Below are 19135 nucleotides of genomic sequence, written 5' to 3'. Positions count from 1 at the left end.
GCACTGGCTGCTTTAGCATGTTTTACCTGGAGGTAATTCTAAAAAAAAAAGCATATGGAAAATATTTGCATTATTTTTATTATTTACTACACTTTTACTTCATTTTACTATTTTTAACTTTCACCCACTATTCCTCCTAGAATTTCTTCTTTTTTTTTTTTACTTTTTGAGACAGAGTCTCGTTCTGTGGCCCCAGCTAGAGTGCAGCGGCATCACCATAGCTCACAGCAACCTCAGGGCTGAAGCAATCCTCCTGCCTCAGCCTTCCCAGTAGCTGGGTCTACAGTGTGCACCACCACACCAGCTAATTTTTCTATTTTTTTTTTGTAGAGATGGGGTCTCACTCTTGCTCAGGCTGGTCTCCAACGCCTGACCTCAAGCGATCCTCTTGCCTCGGTCTCTCAGAGTGCTAGGATTACAGGCGTGAGCCATTGCGCCAGCCCTCTTCCATTGTTTTTCACTTCACAGACCTACAGAATCATAAATGATCCCAAGCCTTCTGGTCAGTTCCCTCCCAATACTGGATCAGCACCACGTGTCTTTATTCAGCATATGCTGGAACATTTTCAGAGATGAGAAATTCATTTGTTCAGACGGCTGCTCCATTTTTTTCCACCTTAGGAACAACAAAGAATGCATTTATTCCCTCTTTCACATTTACAAAGTATTTAGCTACAGATTAACAATCTCTAATTTTCATACTCCTTCACCTCACCCTATACTATTGAACCTTTTTGTCTTTAAATTCAACTTTCAGCTACCCAAAGCAGCCATTTGGGCTGGAGACAAGGATCACACAATGAGTCAAAGCCATCTGTTTTAACAGACATCAGTGGTTTCAGTACAGCACACAGTAGTCACGTGGCTCTCTTGGCTACTGGTAGTCACAGATTTGAACCAATGGTCATTCGGCTATTACCACCAGGTTGCAGACTCACAGGCACTTCCACAAAAGACAGTTTCACCACATCAAAATTTAGTTTTTAAATAATCATACAATGACCAAAAGTCTTATTTTTTTCTCATACTCTTCTTGCTGACAATGAACTACTTTCATTAGGGAATGCTCCAAAACGATTACTAGTGCTGTTTGGGAACTTCAGAACAGAGCACCAGTATGTACTGTAATATAAAAATCAGTATTTTAATATAGTCCCTTGGAATCCTCACAAGATTAGTTCCAGGCTCCCTGTCCCCAGTGGATACCAAAATCCATGGATGTTCAGGTCCCTGATATAAAATGGCATATTTACATATAACCTATGCATATCATCCCACATAATTTAAATAATCTCTAGATCACTCGTATTACCTCATGCAATGTAAAGGCTTTGTAAATAGTTGTTACATTGAATTGTTTTCATTTGTATTTTGGGTTTTTTTCCAAATATTTTCAATCCAAGTTCCGTTGCATCCATGGATGTGAAACCTATGGATAAGGAAAGCTGACTACTTTTATATACACACTGCTTCTAGAACTTAAGATTCTATGAAGATACTGAGGAAAACAGAAGCATCACATATCCCACCAGCATCTAAATGTTTAACCTAGGGATTTCTTTTCTCATATAATAAATGCCAAACGTTATAGCAAGAAAGTTATTTTTTTAAAGCACACACTGCCATAACTGATTGGCCTTCTCCGTGATTTTGGCATTACGACCATATACAATTTAAAAATCACAATTCGTATTAAACTTTAGACAGTCATTGAAATTGACATTAGCAAATCTTACACAGACGGTCCCCAACTTACAATGATTCAACTTAGAATTTTTTTACTTTATGATGGTGCGAACATGATGGGCATTCAGTAGAAACTATAGTTTGAGTACCTATATAAACATTTCTTCCTACTTTCAGTATAGTATTCAATAAATTTCACAAGATATCCAACACTTTATTATAAAATAGGCTTTGTATTAGATGATTTTGCCCAATTGTAGCCTAATGTAAGTGTTCTTAGCATATTTAAGTTAGGCTGATAGACTAAGCTATATTTGGTAGGTTAAGTGTATTAAAATGCATTTTCAACTTATGATGGGTTTATAACCCAACATAATCCAAAGAATATCTGTATTAACTTTCACCCAATATATAGCTTATTCATGAATACTTAGGACAGTGGAGAAAAAATATTGGCATAGATTAATGAAATCCTTTAACAGTCAATTGCATTTTCAAAGTGCATGCATATCTCAATTTCTGTAAGTGCCAATTAAGCCTTCTACACTTAAAATGCTTGACTAAACTACTTTAATACTAAGTAGAAGGGAAAATATCAATTACTGCATAACAGAGAAATGTGAGATGTAACTACTGAAATATTAATGTAATTATCAAGTTAAATAACGTAATTCCAACATTCCAGGAAAAGTATTTTCTCTGCCTAACCTGTGTGATATCCCCCAACGCAATGGGGGGGAGGGAGCAGAGAAACAATCTAGAGTTCTGATCAGAGACAAGCCAGGGTTAGCAACATTTGAAAACTGACATACAGACTTAACCATTATCCATAAACTACACAAGGAAACATTTGAGACAGTTTTTATTAAATATACAAAAGCAAAATAAGCAAGCTCTAAGAAGTAAGGTACGGCTACCTAAGGGCATTTTCTTTGGACAGTGGTACAGCACCATTAAGGTTAACTTAGATTTTAACAAACCATGAGCATAGACAGCTAACTACATTTTAAGTTTCTCTTAGTAGTTTTAGGTTCTGCCTAGGTATCAATCTTTAAGAAATTTTTCTTCTCCAAAGTACATGAACATGGCAACCAAAGAGATTTAAATATTTAGAAAAAGCATTGTGCAATGAAATCAACATTGTAAGAGACGTGTTTCACTTACATGTCAAGATGTCTTCTACATCTTCTACAGTGTGCGTTAATAAAATTATGCAGGACAAAACCTTCACTCCAACCTCACAGATCAATCACCATATACAGTTAATACTATTTCCCAACACCAGCAGAACAAGCAGCAGTTATTTACTCTTTTTAGACATTTACCTTTAGAATTCTGAATTTTAGAGTAAAACTGCTATAAGAAAGCTAGTCAATATATCCAGAAATAGAACCACATTTTTTCTCTTGGCATTACTCTGGAGTATTGTTGAGAACCATCTTATAAAGTATACTATTAGTACCAAAGACTTTTAAGTTGCTGGTCTGACTGCAGATCAATGATTGGCTTGAGCAAAAGAACTTAGAATTATTTAAGACTAATATGATTAATATTTCCAAAAAGGATGAACATGAGTACTTTTATGAACAATGCTAGAAGAAGTATTGGTATTTTCCTAACAGGAGTATTGTTTTAGAATATTTTTGCCATCAAAATGCCTGATTTATGATTACACTAGGAAACTGATAATTGAGAGATATACATTTATGGATGTTAAATGCTATAAATAAGTAAACTCTATACTTTTTAATACAGATCATTATTTGAATAGGTTTGATATATCATACTGCAATGACAAAGACACACCTAAAATGAAAGCTCACCCCTGCAGGGTACAAGAGATACAGAGAAGTCATTATTTGGATCATGGCAATAAAATTCCATGAACGCTATTTATAAACATATAATGGGAGGAAAAAAGAAATGTCATACAAAGGAAATTATTTTGCCAGTTTCAAAGCACATACAGTTCTATTTCCTTTCTATGCAAATATTTGCATACCTTCAAAATATGTTGATTTGGAGAGCAAAGAAGAGCTCTATGAGAGCTATTAGCATGAGTGGTTGTCAAGCTGAAAACACTGAACAGGCTTTAAAAGAGGCACATGCTACAAACTACCACGTACTTGGTTGCCCTGTGAAAGACCATTATCCTCATATTTGAACTTGACTGGTAGGTCTGACAGTTCATAGCAGAATTGGTAAGGCTTCAAAACTAATACTTGATAACATATACGTCTCAAAGTGGATTTGCCTGGTCATTTCCTATCGCTTCCCCTTCCCGTGAAAAATAATTCAAACTTCAAACAAATTAGCAGTTTGACTTATAGCCTGGGACCAAACTCTCCTCTACCTTGGAATGGGGAGTGGGGAATACCACTTAAGCATTGTGAAAACCATCAAATGTCATTAAGAACATTTAGATATGGGTATTCAAACAGTTTCTATGCCTATACCTCTTTAGTAGTAAAGGGGCATATTGCCATGATATTACGACTCAGTAGAATAACTGCTAAACAGGCTACATTTATTATTAAATATAAGATTTTTAATTCAGGAGAATCTGTAGTATCCATAGCAACAAAGATGTTGGTATAGATATAACCACGGTGACATTAGATGCAGTAAAATAGGCACAAATGGGGAAAATGGTTTCTGAGAGCTAGAAAGCTCTTAAAGATAAACTGAAGCACCTAATATCGAAAGTAACTGTAACAAGGAAAAAGAAAACGAGCACCTAAATAAACAGCTGACACTGCACATGAAGCATTTAACATAAACTGAAAAGCATTATAAACCCAGGCTAACTGAACCTCAGTTGAACCTGCAGGAATAACAGAAGGCTAGGGCTACCCCAAACAGGTTAATGTGGGAAACAAATTAAACTCAAAGCAAGGAAAAGAGCAAGCGGGATACTGTCAAATGCAAGTATTTTGTTTCTGCTTTCTCTGGGTGATTCAATTTCATAGAACACAAACAGTAAACATGGGTAGGTACTATGAGAACATCCAAGTACTCAATCTTCTAATCACTTATGTGCCCAGGAACTAACAACCTACCACAGAGATGGGTGAACCTCACTGTCGATCATCTTTGAGCATCAGCTGAGGACAACATATCTAATTTTGGAAGCATGAGAAAGCGGCCTCCACAAATTGCAACCAGTAAACTTTTTGCATTAATCCTGGAGAATATTCTGGAATAGATTATTAAAAGGATGTTTGTTAAAATTTATAAAGGAAAGTACCGTTTGTTAAGAGAGCAAGTGTCCATGAAAATACTGTGACAGGAATATTGAAGTAACAGCCCCAAGAAACCTACATGGACTATAGAAGACTTGGCCAGGTCTCTCATCATCAAAACTACTTGCGAACAAGAGGGAAAAGTGAGTGGGTGCTGACATAATTAGGTGGATTAGAAACTGACTGATTGCTCACACTCAAAGCATGAATCTTCAGTGCCTAGCAAGTGCTCAAAAATTTACTGTGTGAATTGATAAAATCTCAGATCCCTCTAGGTGTTCTCCAGACTATAAAACACAAGGTCTTTAAAGCTCTCCTGGCTATGAAACTGTTCGACTCTCCTCACTCTTCTGGTTCTACATCCTCTTCTTCAACATACTCACCTCCATTACCCAATCCCAAAACGGTAACAGCTACTCTCTCCCAAAGGTGGGGAAGCACTGGAATAAAGCACTTTTTCACTAGTAGAGAACAAAACAGCATCTAATTCAAAAAGCTCTTAGATTAAGACTTCCACAAACACCCTTGATCGTTATGTGAAATTTCTATGTATTGGTTTTTCTTTCTTTGATCCTTGTTCAAGAAACTTCTGAACCACTTATAGTATTTTCAATTGCATTCACTTCCTCAACCCAAATAAAGCACAAGAATGCTTACAAAAACATGAATATAGTCGGGGACCAAACTCCCCTCTACCCTGGAATGGGGAGTGGGAAATACCAGTTAGGCACTGTGAAAACCAACAAATGCCATTAATAACATTTAGATATGGGTATTCAAATAGTTTCTACCCCTATACCTCTTTAGCCGTAATTTACCTGCCTTACAAGCAGCAAAAACTCAGAAAAATTTACAAGCCCCTTTACCTTAAAATTGCTGTTTGAAAAATAAGTAAATAAAACATCGCGAGTGCCACAATTTTTTTCAAATTGGTAAGAGAAATGATGATGCTATGCCATCAATGTTTATGAATCTTGTCAAATGACAACAGAGGGTAATGCACATGGCCATTTAAAAATTTTCCTCTTTAGATCCAGGCATGATATTTTTCAGAAAAACCACAACTTAATACTCTACTTTTTAAAAAGTGACAGTAATATGTCTTTATTATGGATTAAGCGAGTTTAGGAAATAGCTATTTGTAATCTTTAAAACAATGCACTGAAAGGGAGTCTTAATTTCAGAGTTTTATTGTATTGCACTAAAGGAACAGCAGGATGGTTATACAATTTTCTCTCTCATTCAGTTCTGAAAATCTAAAGTACTTGCAAATTCTTAAGAATACCTTTACCACCAGATTAGAACAGTAAGCATAATAACAAATTTCTTAATAAGTAATGTCTTACAAATAAAAACACATTTAAAATAGCTTTAAATGCATTCTTCACAAGTAATTCAGCATATTTTTTATATCATGTTCACTTATGCTTAAGAATTAAAGCAAGTATATTTGTTACTCTGATGGAAATATGGGAAATCTCTCACTCATGCAATATACAGGGATAATATTCAGTTGAAGGGAAAAAATCCCACTCTTATTTTTGTAAATGTACCCATATATAATCATCTACATGATAGATGAGGAAACCCATGAAGTTTCCCACGAGTCAGGTATACATTTCCAGCTCATCAGAAACACCTGATATCTACAGCTAATTTATAATTAGATATCATTTCAATAAAACCAAAATGAGCCCTACCAATGCCTATAAACGTAAGCTTCCAATGGACTAAGGACAGTCAGTAATTAATGCAATCATTCAGAGGATTATGGCTGTTCCTTAAGGAGTGCAAGTTCAAACCTGTCAATACCAGAGGTAATCGTTTTATATTAATTTATACATAATTCCATTTAAATTCTTTATCTGAGTATAACATATGAAAACAGTCTTTCCACAAGCAAAAAATGTGGAAACATTTAAAAAATAAGGAGTCATTTTTTTAAAGTAACTGATCAGATTCCATAGGCTACTCTTGGAAACAGGATCTTGCTGGATAGAATCCCTTCATCTGGTGGCTTTTTGCATGCACTTAACTGGACCAAGTCTTCCGTGTGTTGTTCTAAGAGCTCACCAAAACATAGATCATGCTGGAAAAAGAAAAAAGCTGTTAATTCAAACATTCCTAATTATAAAAACTAAGTACGAAAAAGCTGAGTCTACTTTATGTAGCAAACTAGTATCTCAGAAAATGAAAAGACTAATGACAAGTTCATTTATGGACTTTTGCCTAATATAGGACTTGGCTCAGTGCATGTGCTATAGTTGTCCCCTATTTCCTTTCCAATTTTAGCAAGTAGAACAGCACAGCTAAAAGCTTAATGGAGGATCAGAGCTGAGAGAAGCAATCCAAAACACCACACCACTCTGGAGCTGTGTCTAATAATAGGAGTGAGCATCTCCAAACGGCTCACTAGATGCCAGGTCCCCTTAGGTCTTTTACATACATTACCTCACTTAATCCTCCAAGCAGTCCTAGAAGGCAAGTAATGTATTTATTCCCATTTTATAGAAGGGAATGATCAACTAAGGATCTTTCCCATTAGAGAAAGGCTCTAAGCAATAACAGTAGGGTTAAAAAAAGAAAGGGGACAAACCAGCAAAATAAAAGGCAATAACCATTTGATTTAGGCTTAAGAAATGCCAAGGGCAATTCTACATACAGAGTGATGGCATAGAGGCATGGTTCAAAGTATGTATCTCTAAATGGAAACACAAAGCAAGGAGTCGAGCAAACTCGACAATTTAAAACAGAACAAATGTCCTAGTGCCACCATATCCTGGTAAACATTTTCCCACAATGCACTTCTCCAACTTTATCATTCACTCATTCATTTCTTTTCTTTCTTTTGACAAATATGTCTTAAGTGCATACTATATGCCGGCACTGTTCCAGACATTTGTTATAGAAACTTAAAAAATGAAAATTAACAGAAAATTAAAATGACACATGGAATTTCACTTTTCAGAACTTATTATCTTTGTTTCATATGTGAGCAACATATGCAGAGGCACTAAAGGATACTCATTTTGATAGTTATAACCTCTAAAAGCATAAATATACCTTTTCTCTAAATTTCAGTCTGACACTCCATTCATCCTTTTCCATAATGGAAACTTACATAATATAAAGAGAAATATGAACATAAGCCTATTATATAACACTTAGCAAGTTTTCAGAGAAAGAATGTAAGCTTAATTATTTCAACAATTTCATGTTATACAGCTAATTCTAATTTTTTATATTTTGAAAATCAGGTGGAAAGCCCTGTCTAGTTGACTATATATCAAAAAAGATGAAAAAAGTATATTTACATAACTTTAAGAAAAATTATAATTCCACACTGAACATTGACCTTTTCTAGTCTTTTTTTTTTTTTTTTTTTTTTTTTTTTTTGAGACAGAGTCTCACTTTGTTGCCCGGGCTAGAGTGAGTGCCGTGGCATCAGCCTAGCTCACAGCAACCTCAAACTCCTGGGCTTAAGCGATCCTACTGCCTCAGCCTCCTGAGTAGCTGGGACTACAGGCATGAGCCACCATGCCCGGCTAATTTTTTTGTATATATATTTTTAGTTGGCCAGATAATTTCTTTCTATTTTTGGTAGAGACGGGGTCTCACTCTTGCTCATGCTGGTCTCGAACTCCTGACCTCGAGCGATCCACCCGCCTCGGCCTCCCAGAGCTAGGATTACAGGCGTGAGTCACCGCGCCCAGCCTTTTCTAGTCTTAATAAGCAGCCATTTTACTGCACCTACAGTACATCTAGAGTGGTGGTTCTCAGTCAGGGCAATTCTGCTCCACAGGGGGCAGCCAGCAAGGTCCAGAGACATTTTTAGTTGTCATGACACAAGTAGGAGGGTGCTACCGGCATCTAGTGGGTAAAGGCCAGGGATGCTGCTAACCATCCTACAATGTATAGGACAGCCTTCCACAAAAAAGAATTATCCAGCCCAGAGTTGTTGACTGTGCCAAAGTTGAGAAACCCTGACCTAGAGGAACATGACATAAGTTCATCACAGTATTAAAAGAAGAAAAATCGATCAGTAACTGCACCACTCCATACAGTAGAACCATTTCTTTCATTCATCCCATTCAGATCAAGCAAACCAGAAAATAATGGGCAAAGCACACAGTATATGAAGAATGATAAGGAAAAAATTAAACACAACCTCTGGAAAGTCACTGAAGACAAGCAGAAACTTTCATAAACCCACACAGCCCTATCCTCTCAATGCCATCACTTTGCCATGGAGAATAACGACTGTCCTTTACTGACTGAATATATCTGAAAACTTGGGAGGCAGCACCCCTGATCAAACTTTCTGCCCCTGACTGCAGGCCAGTTTGCGCCTTGACAAGCACCAGTGTGTGCTACGTTGACCAGGTGTGTACTGTACCACTACTGTTACTGACATTCACGACACTGAGTTATTCTTCAAATGGATTTTAAGGTGTTAAGACCATAATGCCTGCAAACTTTTATGGTAACAAAACAAAATCACATTTTCATTTAATTTTTTAAACTTACCCATATAGGTAGTAAAAAAATGCTAGAAGATAAAAAGCTAATTTGCACCATCCTTCTTTCTGACAATATGCTAGAATATCTGCATTCATGATGGTTGTAGGATCATAGAGTCCTGGTCCACTCATCACTGGTCTACTCATATACCTGCAATAAGCACAAAGTCTATTAGCCACTCAGAAAGGGCAGAAAACCTTCAGGACGGGAAACAGGGTTTTTCTTCTCAAATATTTATTACAATGAGAGGCGTCCCATATAGGGAAGTATACTTTTACTAATAGGTAGAATTCTTTCATCATCTTAATTTTAAAACTAGAGCCCCTAAGTGAGCAGAACAGGGCAGATAAACAAGTCATTTTGGTCTCTGCATTTTCAGAAATCCAAGAAAAAACGGAAGAACCTAAAAAGAAAATAAGTTTTTTTAAGATTTTTTCTTTTAACTTTTTATCCTGACATAATTTTAAACTTACAGAAATGATGCAAGAATGTTTTCACTCATATGTTCCAAATGTGCACATTTACCACACTTGCTTTATCCTTCTCTTTCTCATTCTATCTCTAACTACATTTTTCTCTGAATCATTTCAGAGTCCATTACAGATATACCACTTTACTCTTTCATACTTCTTTAGTATATATTTCCTAAAATCAAAGCCAATGAGATTTTGACATGCCTATTTAAAACAAAACACGTTATGGAATGTGATTACCTTTTGTAAGTAACCAAACTTATGTAAAGTCATAAAGCAAGCATGGAGAAAGAAGTTAGACACACACTCACTGTACATTCTGATTTACAGGAAGTTCAAAGATAGGTAAAACTAATCTAAGTTGATATAAGTCAGTGGCCTTGGGAGCTAGGGGTAACTGACCAGGATGAAGGCACAAGGGAATCTTCTGGAGACTGGAGCTGTTGTATCCGCATGTGGGTAGTGGTTTCACAGGTGTAAATTTTTATATTTTCATATGTAAAAATTCATTGAGCTGTACACTTCAGACCTGTGCACATTTCTGTAAGTTATACCTCATTTTTTAAAAAATTCCTTTAAAAAGTAATGAAGTAAGGTATTAAAACAGGTTTTTGTTCATCCTCTTGATTTTTTTAAAATAAATGCCAACTAATTTTCAATTTTCATTTAGGTGACTAGCATATAAGATAATCATATGAACCACAGTGCAATCAAAATTTAATTAGGAAAAAGATTAAAAGTGTATCTAAATATTACCTCCAAATATGATATGCCAAGAGGGGCATATTGAGACCCAGTGTAAGCCACTCTGCTGCACAAAGAAACATGACACAGAAGAAAGCATGGATGAGGTACTCTGGAAGTACAAGCTGGAAGAAAAACACAAGCCCATTATCAAAATGCCTCAGTGTTAAGTCAACTGCTAATCTGGAAAGCAGGTGGCAACCAAGTTTCCATAATGAAAAATCACTGTTTTCTTAGAATCAGAAATGAAAGATACTACTGAGTTTTATTTCCATATTTAATTTTTTACAAAAAGCAGGATTACAAGCAAACTGACTAGAGGATATAGCTTGCACTAAAATAATAAGATAAATGACTTAAAATTTAAAACTCATATTCTTAGAGCAAGAGGTTAAATTAAATTATACAAAGTTACCACCCAGATTGTTCAGTTATTTGCTAGTTATCTGGAATACTTTTTCTTTCCACCATTCAACGATAAAAATACAAAAATGAGGTATCTGATCACATGCAACATGATATTAAAAAATTTTCACAAAAACAAAACTCCCCTTTAGAAGTTGACACATTAGTGTTTTTAAGCCTTCAACAGAAACTAGGAATGCTACATATACAATATTCAGCAAACCACATCACATTACCACAGAAGTAAGTTTTCAATGGAAAGCCAATCAGCCAATAATCTCAGCACAGTCAAGGGGGAAGAACACTAATATGCACAAATGCAAAACATTTGCTTTCTGCAACGTAGGAGGGAAAAGACTGAGTTCTTAACCATGAAATTAGAATTTTCCAGATTCCTGAGTTCTCGTTCTTACATGGTGGCCTCTCTGCTTCTTTACGCCCGCTTGCCAACAAAATGCTACAGACACAGCCAAAGATCAAAACCAAAAAAAATAAACCTTTTGGTAGTAGGTAGCATTTAGTAAAGAAAAATTAATTCAAGTACAATGCCTTTTATAAGATGACGAGGAGTTAATGCTTTATTTCAAATTATCTTTCTCATCCTAAAGATTTCAGCCTAATACTTTGTTAAATAAAAATATCAAAACCTTTCATCGCAAGTTTCAGCCAAAAAATCTCCTATACGTCACAGCTATGAAGCCAGTTTCCCAATCGTTTACCTCACACCAAATTAAAATCATATGAATACTCAACATCATCAGATCATTCCTGAGGGGAAACCATGGCTATAGAAATAATATAATTATACTTCCAAATTACTCTTTCCAATTTAAAGCTGCAGAGGGAACTTTTTAACGAATATTATTTTAAATGAAGCCCCGGTAAAGCCAGCTAATCTACAATACTAGTCAGATATATTCTACAAACTTAAGCAACATAATAAATAACAAAAGATAAATTCTGCATATGTATATAAATTTGTAAATAACATGAACCTTTCCTTAAGCCAGCATCTGTGTAAGATCAAAGTTCCCTAAACCAGAAAATGGCCATAGGACACCTTTGAAACCTAACGACTACAACCAGGACAAACCAAGAAAAATATACATTTTTAGGAGTTCCCCTAGAGCTGCTTTTATAATACTAGTTTAAATTACAGGATTTTTCTTTAAAATATAATAAGCCTATTTCAGCCCACTAAAGCCAACTGATAGCTAACAAATCCTCATGCCAGGTTCCATCCTGCCCTTACAGAGGTCTGAGGAAAGAATGATTTTTAAGTATGACACCCACTGCTCTTAATATACTTTAATAAAAATGTTAATGAAGATAATCTGCAGTTCTAATATGAAACAAATGTCACACTCCCTTCCTTCTCCTCAAATAAGTCCAGAAACCTTTATTACGTATCTCTTATGAAAACTAGTCTTCTCTGATCATTTGTCAACAATGAAATTTCCCCATAAGAGACAAAAATTATTCCATTTAGGAACCAAGGTTCACACAAAAACTAGTATCCAGAAAGAATACCTCATGCAAATATGGCTGAAATGATAGTACTTAAACATGCAAAACATAATATTTCTTGTTAAAGTTCACAATTTAAAAAATAATGATATTTGTCTTCCCCCATACTTTGGCAGAACTGTCAAAACAAATTTAAATAGGGAAAACTGTCAGATGCACTGCTATTCAGCCAATTATCGGCACCCTACCCTATCCAAAATGCAACTTGTGCTGCTCTGAAAACGTTCTTCCAATCTACTGCAGCATTAGGATGTTCCAAGGACATCTTTTCTCAGTGAGAATTTCTTTCCATTAAGAAAAACCAGGAATCACACACTATGTTAAAATGAAATCAGCCCCTCTTAAATTGACAGTAAATTAGGAAAATATAAGAGTTTGAGCTTCAAAAATCAGGCTGAGTTCAAATTCAGCTCTACTTTAGCTGTATAATCTTGGGCAAACTGTCTAACCTCACAAAGCCTCCGTTTACCCTCCTATTCATGAAAATAACAATATACCCACCTCTTGGAATTGCCAAGAGAACTGAATGAAATGATTCTGGCAAAGTACTTAGCACAGAGCCTGGCACCCAGGAATACCCTCATCTGATACTCTCACAGTCGTTTGGTTATTTCAAGTAATAAAAAGCCAAACCGCATAGAATACTATTAATAAATAGCTGTCAAAAGGAGAAATTTCAGTTTCTTCATTTCTTGGTAACAATTTCAACTACTAAGGTTAAGGTGTTTTACAATGAACACTTATTAATCTCCAATGAGAAGGCAAATTCACCTTCTCACGTTTTGTTTCAAAAAGCAGAGAAACAGCTAGTAAGTTAATGCTTTTAATTGTACTACATCAAGTCTCACTGTAACAGTTCTCTAAAGACAAACTGGAAATCTATTCTGTTATTAACATTTATCTGGGAAACAATGATAAAGTGGCACACTAACTTTATAGATGCTTTTCCAAATAAAATACCTTTAGCATACCAGTGCATTAGAGTTTTAGATAACTAAAATCTACACAAATTCTCATTTTCATTAAGTAATTTTTAAAGATGAATTACTAGATACTATTTCTTGAAGACATACCCACTGCTTTCTTACAAACAATCATTCAGTTTCTGACCAATCAGGCAAAAGGAGAATCTTCCTAAATGAAGTCACAAATATAAAGAAAACCCCTAAGTACCCTGGGGCCACATTATCACTAAATCCATGGTAGCTCAGACTTAGTGTAACACAGGCCTGTTTTATAAATTAAAGTGGATATACACTAGAAATAACTGTAGACATCTGTAAATGAATTGTTATCTACAAAAATTCTGACACTATGAATCCAAAAGACAGCATTAAGGCACGATCCCAGAGCCCAAGAACAGAGCTAAAAGGCTAAAACCGAAAACGCTTAAAACCTAAAAGGCTCTGAATAAACACCATCTGAAAGACTGAATTAGTATATTCCAGAACACACATAACCAAAGATAAAACTAGATATGGTAGGTAAGTCCATACTAAAGATTTCACTAGCACAGTACCTCACAGTAAGTCACAACCAGAGAATAATCTCACCATCTATTAAAGAAAGTCATTTTATGTTAACCAACTTTGAAACACTGCACCAAGTAATTAATATAGAAGTGCCTCTATGGCTATAACGATTAAAAAAAATGCATAAGCATTTAACAGCTTTCCCTACTTGACTGGGCCAGCAAGCAAAACATTTGCATAAAATGTGAAATTTCATGAAATCATAAACCTCAACAGGCATATGAACGAGCACACTGAACAAAACATTACAAATAACAAATGCCTAACCCTCCCCATGAAATGAATATAGCATTAAAACATTAAACTAAAAAGCAGTACACACCTTTAATGCAATTTTGACTCTTTTAATCTTTTTGACCTTTTCAACTGTCTTTGGCCGACAATGTAAAAAGCAGATTGGAAGAATGTTAGTATGACAGCTGACAAGATCACAAGCAGATTAATAATAGTCAGAATAGTCAAGCATGACAGGAAAAAAAATATTTTTTTAATTCTGCCTACTTCAAAAAGTACAAATATAACATGCTACTGAGAATGATGCCCATTTTCAAATTATATCAAGTTAAAAACAAATACATTTTTAAAATCTAAAGATAAATCTTATATTACAACTTACAGGATTCAGGGTATTACACTGGTCTATGGGATTCTTGTAATCAGTCTTCAGCTCATCAAATGCTATAATCTAAAATAAAATTAAAACAGTTAGGACCACTCACTTTAATAAAAAGCAGCAACAAACCTGCCCTATCATCAAATAATTATTAAATAGAGTTAATAAAACAAAAGCAAAAGTGTACCAGCATTACGGGTAACCAATTTACAGTAAACTCAATATATGCTAAAAACAAGAATAGCCAGAGTCAGATTTAAAGAACTGAAAATACTTTTGTGTCATTATCACTAAAATGATCTGATATCACTGTGCTAAATATCTTCAATTTTCAATTTTTTCAATGCCTTTTCTTTACTTAAAATGATCTTTCCCCCGCCCACATAACTATTGATCCAAACTCCTCTTTATCCTAAAAAAGCCCTCTTCCTATGTTAACTCTTTTCTGCAAGTTTCTCTGACCCATTTAGGCAGAAATAATTACATCCTTGTCTATATCTCTACACGGCACCAGGCTTTAGAATGCCACCAATATGGCATTTCTCACACTGGAATATGGTATTTATGTACAGGTTTGCTTGTGACAGTACACTGTCAAGGAGAAGGACCATTTTTATAATATTTATCTATGCCTGCCCCTCCCTTGGCACAGGGGGACACTAGAGATGGACTCCAATTCTTCAATTTGTTCCCACTTGTGCCCTAACACATACATTTCTAAGGATGCTTTTGCCCACACTCTGGAGGAATGTGGCTTTAACCTCAAAGATCACTAAAATACATAACTTATAAATCAAAATGTACTAAGAGTCAAAATAGAGACCATGCACCGCTTTGTGGCATTAACTCAGGTGTGAAAGAAAGATGCCAAAAGCAGCAAGTTTATGGGGGAGCCATTTTAGTTACTGCCACTGGTCACCCAAGGGACACACAACCTAATTTACCCTTCCCTGGTGGATTATGAGTATCTTTATATGTGAGATAGTGCTACTCGATGTTATCAGTAATCAGTAGTTACATATTTTTAGCTTTTAATATGCCTATTTCCCTTTTAAAGTTCTTAGTTTTATAAAATTCAAACTTCTAGAATTTTATGAAATTCACCAACCTGCCCTATTAAAAAACTCCAACCAAATAGGAATAGAAGGAAAATAATTAAACAGTAAAACGCTATCTCCAAAAGAGCAAAAATTTTTGTTGTGTTCACTACTACGTTCTAGGACCTAAAATATAAAATACTGCCTGACACATAGTTAAGTGTTCAATAAGTATAGAATGAGAGAGGAGGAAAAAAGGAAAAAGGTGAAAAAAAATAGCACTAGGGATAAAAAAAAGTACAGAACTCACCAAAAGGGATTTTCCTTCACTATTGATCCTAACACATGTAAATGTTCAAAATATAAACGTGCAATTAGAAGATACTAATTCCTAATTATTAGTAGACATTGTTAGGTACCTGATATTAGCCATGAAATATCATTTTACAATGCATTTTAGTAATAAAGTAAATAAAGTAATAACCACAAACACAGTTACTTGTCTACAATGAGAACCATTTTAATAACAGAACATAAAACTTATCTTTACAACTTTTTTAAAATTGGACGTTTTCTTCAGGCGACTTCAGGGGATCTTTTGGATATGTTGCTGAATGGGTTTCTGTTTGAGTGCTATAAGCTAGAGTTTCCAAAACTCTTCTGAGATTTTCAAACTAGTGGTTTTCAAACCTTTTGCAGCTGTGTGGCTAACCAAAGACCATCACAAAATTTTCCATAGATGTGTAAAAACAATAAAACAGATAAATCCCTAAAGATGCCAAAGTACACAATTCAGGATACATTCAAATTTGATACACACCTTTAAGGACCGACTTCTGCATTTTTAGCTTTCCAACAATCTATGCCCTCAACTCTGTCTTCCACAGAACATCAATAACATGAATCAGGCGTAAAATGACAGAGGTAACCATCAGCATAAAGAACATCCTTTAATACAATGATTAATGTAAACAGGATTTTTGGAATTTATACTTGAAATTTCAAAATGAGTCTTCTGAAAGACACTTAAACTAAATCTAAGAAAATAAACTCAAGGTTATGTGGATAATAGAAAAATTAAAACTATATATTTAGAGTTGTTTCTGAAAGGATACAGTAATTCTCTGAACTAAGAAATCCCTAAGCATAAAAGCTCTCTACCACTAATCTGTGGTACAAACGAATTTCTTTTTAATTGTATAACAGGACTTAAAATTATCTGCTTCACCCAGACACATATTCATTTCAAAGCTGAAACTAAATTAGTCATTTTTTTTAAAGTGCAGTTCAGGTTTTCCTTAACCCAAACACAACCTGGATCAAAATGTGAAAAAGGCCATCCCACAGCTCTCTCTGAAGAATCCCTATTATCCCAAAAAAAAAGTGCACCCATCAAGCAGAAAGTGACTTTAAACCCACATCTATAGATGAAAGGAAACCACACAGTTCCATCAGAGGCTAAAGGCTTCCCAAATTATTTATTGTTCTTCTACCAAAGAAGAGTCTAAGATGCCCTTCAAATTACTGGTTCCAAATGACTAGCACTTTGAGGTAGCAGTTATTTCTGACACGGTTAACAGCCTACATAAGCATTCTCCACTACACAAGCAGTCAGGTTTTAAAATAATTATAAACATTATCACACCGTTTAACAAAAGGGAATGGATTTGTGATATCCCCTCCTTTGAGACTTTTTTTTTTATTTTTTGCACAAGACACTGCTGCTATTTAACCACTCTGCCCCTCTGTATATTTCGTAACAAATCCTTGTTATGGGCATGATGAAACCTGACTTAAAATTTACTCCAGAGCGAACATGCCCATTCAAATCAAGACCAATATTCCAGAACATACTGGACTATGGGGAGGAAAGCAGCAAATACGAGATAGATTTTTAATGAATGTTGATTTCCAGAAAGCTCTCAATGCTTCTAATTTTGTGCTAGAGAAACGGGAATCTTTAAAAATCCCTTGTAGAACTATGTCACATGGAACTTACAACTTGCTCTTTAAGGAGCCAGTAAGTATGTCCTTTCATCCTACAATAGTGATGACGATATAATAAAAATAAATACTTTCCTAGAGAAGCTTAAGGTTTCTGAGAATTTCAAAATCAAATTTAAACTCCCTTACTAACTCAAGCTACCCTGAACACGGGGGTGACTTGGAAGACTATCAGTTGAAAAAACCCGCGGTCAAAGTGTGATTTAGGGCGAAAGCTCGGAGATGCAGTCAACAAACTAATCAATACAATCTGCATCAAAGTTCACCAAGACACAAGAATCGGGAAAAAAGGTGATTTTATTTGAAGAGCCCCCAACAAGTGCTGGAAAACAGAGTTGGAAATTCACCCAAAGTAGGTTACAACTGTCTCATTTTGGCCACAGTCCTGCGGAAACCCTAAGAGAAAGGCAATCTGTATTAAATAAAAAAAATTCGGAAAACTTCATTTACACCAAGTACGTGTCACGGCGCCACGGCTCCGCCCCTGACATCCTCCCCGGGGCCGACGGTGGGTGCGAGCGGGGCGCCGTCCCGCAGGGCCCGCCCGGACCGCGCTTGCCCCACCCAGCCGGGGAGGAGTAGCGGTGCGCGCGGCCTGGGCCGAAACACGGCCGGCGCATCCGCCGGGCGGCCGCACGCCCCGGCTTCCCCCCGGCCCTGCAGCCCCCAAACCGCGCGGGTGGGGCCCGCAGCCCAGTCACCGCGCAGCCCGCGCTGCCCCGGACCCAATCCCCCGGCGCGCAGACCTCCGGGGGCCGTCACGGCCCCGACCGCGGGCCCGGGGGCGAGAACAGGCTGCGCCGCCGCCTCGCCCTCCTTCTCCCGGCCCCGGCTACTCACGTGCCAGATGGCGAAGAAGATGAGCGCGGCGGTGAGCAGCAGCGCCAGCATGTAGCAGAAGGCTGCGAACGTGAACGCCATGGCCGGGGAGGAGCAGGGAGCGGCGCTGATGCCAGCGGAGAAAGGCAACGCAGGGCCCTCTGGGTAAAACCATTCACTTCCCCCGGCCACAGCCGCGACCGCCACCTCCGCCGCCGCTGCTGCCGCCGCCGCCGCCGCCGCCGCGGCGCCCGCCCTCCCCGCGCGCCTGCGCACCAGTCCCGCCTCGCCGGCGCCCTCTGATGGCCGGAGTCCGACTTGCACTTACTAATATATCGTTCGCACTGTTGATAGATTTGTTTTTCCTTCCTTCTCGCGTTTATTCGCTGAACAAATATGTATTGAATGAATGCCTAGTTTGTTCCAAATACTACGCTTCTCCCTTCAGATACAAAGGTAAATCGGATAGTACTTGCACTGAGAGATGATGTCGGAAACGAATAGCTAAATAAATAATTACGGTATCGTAACC

At 36.7% G+C, this 19135-nt stretch overlaps 1 protein-coding gene across 1 annotated transcript; it reads right to left on the bottom strand.

Moving 5' to 3' along the window:
- Positions 1-6097: 6097 nt before the first annotated feature.
- On the bottom strand, positions 6098-18831 carry CNIH1 (cornichon family AMPA receptor auxiliary protein 1). The gene is made up of 5 exons (XM_045566918.1): positions 18625-18831; positions 14747-14815; positions 10679-10791; positions 9456-9599; positions 6098-7017 (listed from the first exon to the last, which is right to left on the bottom strand). The coding sequence occupies exons 1-5, from the start codon at positions 18703-18705 to the stop codon at positions 6990-6992; spliced, it is 435 nt and encodes a 144-aa protein (XP_045422874.1). The 5' UTR covers positions 18706-18831; the 3' UTR covers positions 6098-6989.
- Positions 18832-19135: the final 304 nt, after the last annotated feature.

The sequence above is a fragment of the Lemur catta genome, chromosome 1, assembly GCF_020740605.2.
Source record: "Lemur catta isolate mLemCat1 chromosome 1, mLemCat1.pri, whole genome shotgun sequence".
Classification (NCBI taxonomy): domain Eukaryota; kingdom Metazoa; phylum Chordata; class Mammalia; order Primates; family Lemuridae; genus Lemur; species Lemur catta.
This window is presented reverse-complemented; position numbering and strand designations above follow the sequence as displayed.